Source organism: Egretta garzetta, unplaced genomic scaffold, assembly GCF_000687185.1.
Source record: "Egretta garzetta isolate BGI_Z169 unplaced genomic scaffold, ASM68718v1 scaffold137, whole genome shotgun sequence".
NCBI lineage: Eukaryota > Metazoa > Chordata > Aves > Pelecaniformes > Ardeidae > Egretta > Egretta garzetta.
In genome coordinates this window covers 232,562-241,109 of record NW_009260139.1, presented here as the reverse complement: position 1 = coordinate 241,109, position 8,548 = coordinate 232,562, and the positions used below count along the sequence as shown (strand labels likewise).

General features: G+C 40.3%; 1 protein-coding gene across 3 annotated transcripts in view; it reads left to right on the top strand.

Annotated features, from left to right (window-relative positions):
- The window catches only part of GRM5 (glutamate metabotropic receptor 5), a 267,360-nt gene that overhangs the window by 238,768 nt on the left and 20,044 nt on the right, over nt 1-8,548 (top strand). For all 3 annotated transcript variants that reach the window (XM_035897103.1, XM_035897102.1, XM_035897101.1), the window contains exon 7: nt 4,018-4,957. In XM_035897103.1, the coding sequence (XP_035752996.1) occupies nt 4,018-4,957 (940 nt within the window). The remainder of the gene's footprint in view (nt 1-4,017; nt 4,958-8,548) is intronic.

The window sequence follows — 8,548 nt, the reverse complement described above, 5'->3', positions numbered from 1 at the left end:
TAGCATGTCAAATGGGAGTCTGATTTTTTAAATCTGCTCATCTTGCTCTTCACATGTATGTCTAGTACCTTGCTCCCACTGGCTACATTTCTGGCCAGAAGAACATAGAGGCAGTTTTATGTCAATTTTACTGGGGCTCCAGTCCCAGAAGCAATGCACTCTTGAGCACAGAGTAGAACAACTCTACACCTGCTCCAAATTGGACTGGCTCCTAACAGCCTTTCCGCAAGCCAAAGATTGCCTCAGTACACAGCAGAGACCACAAGACAGGGCTGCTGGCTCTTTTCCACCTGGAGTTTCTGAGCCAGCTAGGAGAGAAGACTTTCCAGGTGCTTGGAGATGATGATGAAGTGTAAGAGGTGGTCTGTGGGGCAGGATCTTGTCCAAATGACCATTGAGCATGCACCTATTCAGGGTATAGGAGTGACTTCTTCTTGTGTTACCATTTTTCAGCTTTTGCCTTGGTATAATGCTGGCCATCAACCTAACCCGAACACTCACAGTGCTGTTTCCTCATATTTCTTTTACTTGATCTAGTTGTCCCTTTCTGCAAAGTGCCATTGTCAGAAACCATTAGCTGCAAAGCTATTATACGAAAACCTCACCAATCATTGCTTTATGAAGACTATCCAGTCCTTAAATCTTAATTGAGGAATAAATCCTTGCACAGTTTAGCATTCTCCTTGTAAAGCATACCCAGTTATAAGGGAAAAAATGGGACAAGTTTTCAACTCTTTTCTCAGGTATTTTATTAAGAGAATGTAAAAAGAGTAATAAAGCAAGGAAGGCATGAAATAGTCTGAAACTAATGAGAAATGCTTGGTTATGTTTCACCTCTGTTGCAACATTAAAAACTGAGCAAAATTTAGCCCCTATATCATTGTCTGCCTGTAAAGGCCAGCTGTCAGATAAAGACTTTTTCTCTTCAAATTTTCTGTCCAAGAATACATAGTAGTAGAAGCTGGTAACCAATTTGCTTCCCCAAAACATTGATTAAATTTTGGTAAAATCAGAAATAGGTTTAGAGGTCACTTACACTTCTTGGAGAAGAACCCACATGGGGTTATCTGCCCACACTGAAGTATGCTTTCTGGTTTTCACCCTTCTTCCACCACTCTCACTGGTATAAAATGTTGATTTTAATGATGTGATTCCTGTGCTACATTAATCTTGATGAAGTCAGCATGAAATACAGTGTGTCCCTCACAACAAGTAAGTAAACCCTTTAAAACGAACAAGATCAAATACGTATGTCAACTAATGCTATGAAGGTGTTCCATAAAAATCTGAATGTCTTTGTTAGACTGAGACATGGTAAGAATTTTATTATTGTAACACAAATCTTTGCACACCAAAGGAGTTAAAATATGGATGGCAAATTAATCTGCATTTAGTAACCAAGAGTACAATTCTTTTACACAGAATCACAGAATGGCAAGGGTTGGAAGGGACCTCGGGAGATCATCTAGTCCAACCCCCCTGCTAAAGCAGGTTCTCCTAGAGCAGGTTACATAGGACTTCATCCAGGCCGGCTTTGAATATCTCCAGAGAAGGAGACTCCACAACCCCCCTGGGCAGCCTGTCCCAGTGCTCTGTCACCCTCAGAGTAAAAAAGTTTTTCCTCACATTCAACTGAAACCTCTTATGTATCAGTTTGTACCCATTGCCCGTTGTCCTGTCGCTGGGCACCACTGCAGAGAGTCTGGCTCCATCCTCTTGACTTCCATCCTTAAGATATTTGTATGTATTCATACACTGGAGCGACCGCAAATTTGTATCCTTTAACCGCGTTAATATCAAAGACTTGCTGACCCTAATCCTTCTGATTTTTCTACAAGAATACAGAACTATTTACCTTGTACTTTTGCCACACAATCTATCAAGTATACCACCTTATTGTAGGTATTACATTTTTGTTAATACTGTGTAGGAATATAGAACACAGAAATACCTGGAGAAGAGAGGAGCTAAGTGTAATATGTACCCATGCCATTTCATGAAATTATTTTTACTGCTAAGAATGTCAGTGGCGGATTTGGAAAAACTCCAATTAAAATAAAGCAAAAGGCAAAGAGTAGATCTTGCATGTAGAAATTCCCAAATTATAGTCCCGATACTTACATATACTCCAGTTCATCAAGTCATTGAGGTCCCAGTTTCCCTAATTAGTTGGGATTGCTTGGCATCCAGATGCCCATCAGATAGTGCTAATTACCCTCACTGCTGAAAATACAGATGTGAGCACCGGGCGCTCCATCCCCACGGGATGAAGTGCCTTGCCACCACCCACCCCAAGTCAGGCTGACACCCCTCTGCCTGACCAAACCAGAAGACAGCAAACTGATTACAACAATTCCAAATTCTGAGGTTATTTAGATATTGCATTCATGGTTAGTCAAGATTAATGCAAGTACAGGAGAAATAAAAGGGTTTAGTTGCATTTCCTCCACTCCCATCATCTCCTTCCAGCAGTCCTCCCCTGGCTGGCAGTGCCAGTGTCTCTACTATTGTCAGCAAGTTGCACTCCAGAGCATCGAGGTCCTCCCCCCTTATCCCTATCCAGGCTTTATAGTGCAAAAAGAAAGGAGGGATGGAGGAGGGATGCCAGCAACAAGTTTTTGGCCAGCTTTTACTCCTGTCCATTGATCTACATCCTGTGGAATGAAAAGCTTCTTTGACTTCCTATTACATGCATACATAGAATGACTTATTAAAACCTATATGCAGACTGAAAAACAAATGTCCTTAGATGGGTTGCATTGCTAGTTCAGCTCTGACACTAATTTATTGAATTCAGTTTGATTTCACAGGTTACGTGAGGTTTCAATTCCTTATAAGTCTCAAAAAGATGAATGACAGAAAGAAGTGAGCAGGGTATGCCATCCTAAATTACCTATTATCTGCAACTCTTATCCTAGAAAATTTTTGTTAGAAAAAAAGGTAACATATCTGAGAAAGAAGCATTCTCTTTTTCTTGACAGCTAGAATCTGTAAGATACCTCTTCATAATCATTAAACAAGTACCAATATCTTTCATAGTGTACAATATAATTAGTAGGATTAACACCTGGCCCTTTATGCAGACAACTCTGAAGAAATTCACATTGAGGTAATGCAGCTTGATTCTGAAATTTGTTCATAAATTACTATATTTAAAAAAATGTAAAAGGAAAATTCCACTGTGAAGAGAGGTGACTTATCTTAATCAGCTTGGCCATTTTTTCAGTCATCATGTTACACTCCAGATAAACTTGTCCTGGTTTCAGCTGGGATAGAGTTCATTTTCTTCCTAGTAGCTGGCACAGTGCTGCTGTATTCAGTACGAGAAGAATGTTGATAACTCACTGATGGTTCAGTTGCTGCTGAGCAGGGCTTACACCAGGCAAGGACTTTTCAGCTTCCCCTGCTCTGCCAGGGGCACAAGAAGCTGGGAGGGGGCACAGCCAGGACAGCTGACCCCAACTGGCCCAAGGGCTGTTCCAGACCATATGGCGTCATGCTCAGTGTATAAACTGAGGGGAGTTGACTGGGGGAGAGCAATAGCTGCTCAGGGACTGGTGGATCATTGGCCAGTGGGTGGTGCGAGGTTGCATCACTTGTTTTGCCATGGGTTTGTTCCTCTTTTTTATTGTTGTTTTCCTTTTCACTACGTTTTTTTTAATTATCATATTATTATTATTGTATTTTATTTGAATTATTAAACTGTTCTTATCTCAACCCCTGAGTTTTCTTACTTTCGCTCTTCTGATTCTCTTCCCCATCCCACTGTGGGGGGGGGGTGAACGAGCGGCTGGGTGGTGTTGGGTTGCCAGCTTGGTTAAATCATGACAAAACTGTATTACTGAAATAAGCTGTCACTGAAAAGTATTTATTATGCCATTATATTAACATAATCTTAGCCTATACTTACTATAACAGCATCTTCTTGAGGAAGAAGAGAAATATCAGTAAAATCTGTAACTACATCATTAAAGTCCTACTTACCTCAGTTTATCTTCTTTTTTTTTTTTCCTGTAGGTTGTGACCTCATCCCAGTCCAGTATCTCAGATGGGGTGATCCTGAACCAATTGCAGCTGTTGTTTTTGCATGTCTGGGTCTGCTGGCCACCTTGTTTGTTACGGCTATATTCATAATGTACCGTGATACTCCAGTGGTCAAATCATCCAGCCGAGAACTTTGCTACATCATTCTAGCTGGCATCTGCTTGGGTTACTTGTGCACTTTCTGTCTCATCGCAAAACCTCAACAGATTTACTGTTATCTTCAACGAATTGGCATTGGCCTCTCCCCAGCTATGAGTTATTCTGCTCTAGTGACTAAAACCAACCGCATTGCAAGAATCCTGGCTGGCAGCAAGAAGAAAATTTGTACAAAGAAACCTAGGTTCATGAGTGCCTGCGCCCAACTGGTTATTGCATTTATCTTGATATGTATACAATTAGGCATAATTGTTGCCCTCTTTATAATGGAGCCACCAGATATAATGCATGATTACCCAAGCATCCGAGAGGTCTACCTGATTTGTAACACCACCAACTTGGGTGTTGTAACTCCCCTTGGATATAATGGATTATTAATTTTGAGTTGCACCTTTTATGCATTTAAGACAAGAAACGTCCCAGCTAATTTCAATGAAGCAAAATATATTGCCTTTACAATGTATACCACCTGCATCATTTGGCTGGCTTTTGTGCCAATATATTTTGGAAGCAACTACAAGATAATCACCATGTGTTTCTCAGTGAGTCTGAGTGCCACGGTGGCCCTTGGCTGTATGTTTGTGCCCAAGGTCTATATCATCCTTGCTAAGCCCGAAAGGAATGTACGCAGCGCATTCACCACATCGACCGTAGTCCGCATGCACGTAGGGGATGGAAAGTCATCTTCAGCTGCAAGCCGCTCAAGCAGCCTGGTGAACCTGTGGAAAAGAAGGGGATCATCTGGTGAAACCCTGAGGTAAAGTTTGCTAATGTGGGAGCGTGGGGAAGCAATTACGATTTTCTGAGAGTTACTCATAGTGGAAGGACAAAGGGAAATGTATTAATTGCCTTTGCCTCTGCACTGGGAGTGGAGTCCTCTCTCCCACATCTGTAACAGTTCTGGGTTTGATTTATTCAAAACACTGTGCAAAAAAAAGGGGCATAACAGTGGGCAAACAATTACAAGGCTGGAAGTACTGGCTGTGTCAACTGAACACTTAAAGTAGGGAGGGAAACAAGATCTTAGGAGAGAAAAACAACAGAACGAGAACAGAACTCATTGCCTTGTCCTGAAAGAACGCATGTATGATCTCCTTCCCTTGAATGAATTGCATAGTGTCTGCATTTTGCCTCTAGTCACAGCAGTAAGGCAACAGGGTTGGTGCTAGTGCTACGTAATCAAAGTGGAGTAATAAATACAAATGGCATCGTGAGCAGCCACTCTCAGGCATCTGAGGATTTGTTTCATATGATTCTTCTGTTATAATTTTCTCTCCTATTCCCTTGATTTTCCTTTCTTGTATTATCTCTTCCTGCTTTCTTTCTTTTTGTCCTCACCTATCTTCTCTTCTTTACCTTTCTTGATACCTTTTTCTCTATTCATCCTCCTAACTCCACCAAATTCAGGTGCTCACAGGCCCCCCTCTTGCTACCCTTCCTGCCTTTGAAAAGATACTCCCTTGCGAGATATTTCTTTGTTTCTTCTGAAGGAATTATATGAATTCAGTGATCATGAAGACAACTTGTATGTTCAGTGTATGAAAATTAAAGTGAACACTGAAGAGAAAGGAGAGCTCTGGAATGGAAATACTGTCCTGCTGTATAGATAGGGCATGTAGAAGTGCACCCGGCCCAGTGGTTCATGTTCGTCTTTTGATCCTTTTCACTTTTGATAGGGGTGCTATGGGGGTGATTTGGGTTATTGAATTGCTGGCATAAACAAAGGATTCTGCCTGTATGAAAGTGCAGAGAAACAGTTTTATCATTCCTCTGCTACATATGTCTAGCCTCAAAGTGACAAGTAGCTAGATTTTCCTCCTCACTGAAACACACATGGATTGTAGGATTGTAAATATGTGTATTTCCAGATATGCCATTGCTCACAACTGGAGTTGGCATGGAACGAGGACATATACTTCCTTTTTTTGTGTGTGGACCACAGTTTAGACTCGAGGGAGGATTTCATTAGTAATACCTACAGGACAGATTGTGCCAAAGTGACTATTTGTTTCTGTCATATTATTACTAATGCTTCTCTTTCAGTGACTTTGAATTGGTACAGAAATGGCCAGGCTATTACAAGATATTTTATACCTATGATCTGTTAATGATGGGATCTTCCAGTTCATTTCCAGGTGCAGAGTAGGATGTTATTTTAAAATGATAAATTCTTTATCAATTTAAGTGATGGTTACCTGAAATATCCTTTCCTACAGCCTCTGTCTGTATGCCTGAATGACCTGCGATGTTCAGGTTAGAAGCCTTATAACCACTTCTGGGCCAGCTAAGAGAGACATTCTTCATAATATGTCCTCTAATAGGAGGGCATTCTTCCTCTTTGAGTCACTATTATTTTCCATTCCTTTTCCTGCAGAGCCATTTGCCATCTCACAACTTTTTTGCTCAACAAGATGAAGTCATAGATGATGGGAAGATCTTGGGCTTGGGAAGGATTTGTTTGTCATCTGTTAATTCCCAGTTTTGAAAGATATTGCTCTACAATCTTTGTTTTGTTCTGAAAAGTAAGGAGTGTATTCTGCCATTAAATATCCTAAAATACAAGGTGTATTTTCTTCTTTTTGAGGATTCTGTTTCCATTTCTTTATTCCCTCAATGTGTAGATAACACATGCAGTAGAGAGTTATTAGCAGAACGTAATAGATCATCATCAACAATGACTTCTTTTTCAATAACACTGTCTTGGAAATTTCTTTGATCCTGAAGAGCACTGAGAGTGCCCGATATGTGTGTGTAGGAATGAAAAAGGCAGCTCAAAGCTGGTGTATTGACGTATTTACCTAGATATAAAGAAGTAGAACATTTTATTTGAAAACTGGAGGAATAATTTTCATGTTATCAGCAATGTTCATCAACACTTAAACGTGCAACAAAGAAAATACTCCTAAATGCATGTGTCTGAATCCTCAGCTGGTTAAACCGTGATGGTGCCAGTGAGTTTAGCAGTGCTCAGTCAATGTGTGCCTGAAGGGTATGTGAAACCAAGAGCAAATTTATTCCATCAACCATGGGAAATTCTCTATAACCAATGCCTGTTTGGTTGCATTAAAAAAAACAACCCAAAATAGAGACCTGAAATGTGCTGAGTAAATTTAAAATGCTGTTCAGGACTTCACCTGTGTCTGATATCAATTCCAAGAAAGAAGAGAAAACCACTTTCAGCTTCAATTCTGCTTACTGTAGAGCATGAGCAAACAGAGTCCGACTATTTTACTTAATATTCAAACATTTATTTAAAAAAATCTTATTGGACAAAGCAATATATTTCAAGGTATTATCCAGTACAATGCTCACATGCTTGTTTGGATAGGTATCCAAGTAAACAGTGAAGTACTCAGAGTCAAAGGAAATATGCACTAGAGATACATGGCATTATTTAAATAGCTCCGAGGGGTTTTATTTAAAAGAGAGTGAGTCACTGTTGAATTTTAAAGAAACATGCTATTTAAGTCACCAGTGCATAAAGGGGCCCCTATCATTAGCATTTTGCTTCTTGACACTAATTTATAGCACAGTGTAGTATTGCATCAAATCATTGTCAAACAGATAATGCCAATGCTCCATTCAGAGCTTTCACATCAGCTGCAAAGCGACAGATAACAAGACTGCTTTTGCCTAAATAAAGCAATGCATCTGTTAGAGTCCTAAATGACTTTTTGCATGGGGTGTTCTTCAACTAAGAAAACTCAGGCAAGCTGTGGATGTGTGCTGGAATGAATCTTCACGCACTGAAGTATGTAGAAGGAAAGAGTAAAACTATTCATTACCTTGTGAAATGAAAACAATTTCATGTAGGCTATTGTGATTCAGCAGCGCTCACCAAAATATATTCTACCCTCATTTAAAAGTAGGGCTAATGAACCAGGCATTAGCAGAAGCAACTCCACAAAGAAGAATGCTGAACACTACATAGCTGGAGTCAAAGCCACACAATATGTGTAGAGAGGCACCTGGACCTTCTGCTCCCAGTTATCTTACCAGTTGTTTTCACATGGACTTGGAAGGCATAAATAAATTGAGCAAACTTTACCTTAAGGTCCCAGGAACTATTATCACATGTATGCTGCACAGCCCTTTTGCAAGAGTCCAAAATACAGTCCAAAATACCCCTCATTCTGGAAAAACTCTGTATCCCAGGTAAGATAAGGATGGTATACTTCTGCTGCAAGTGCTGCTACTATGATTTTCTAGCCAGGACTGCACACCAAAAGGTCTCAGTCATGCTACCTTGGCCTGGGGGATAGAGCAGATGTTCCACAGTTTCTCTTACCTTTCTAATATCTTAGCCTTGGATAGTAATTTAACCACTGTAGGCATTTATCTCTTCTGG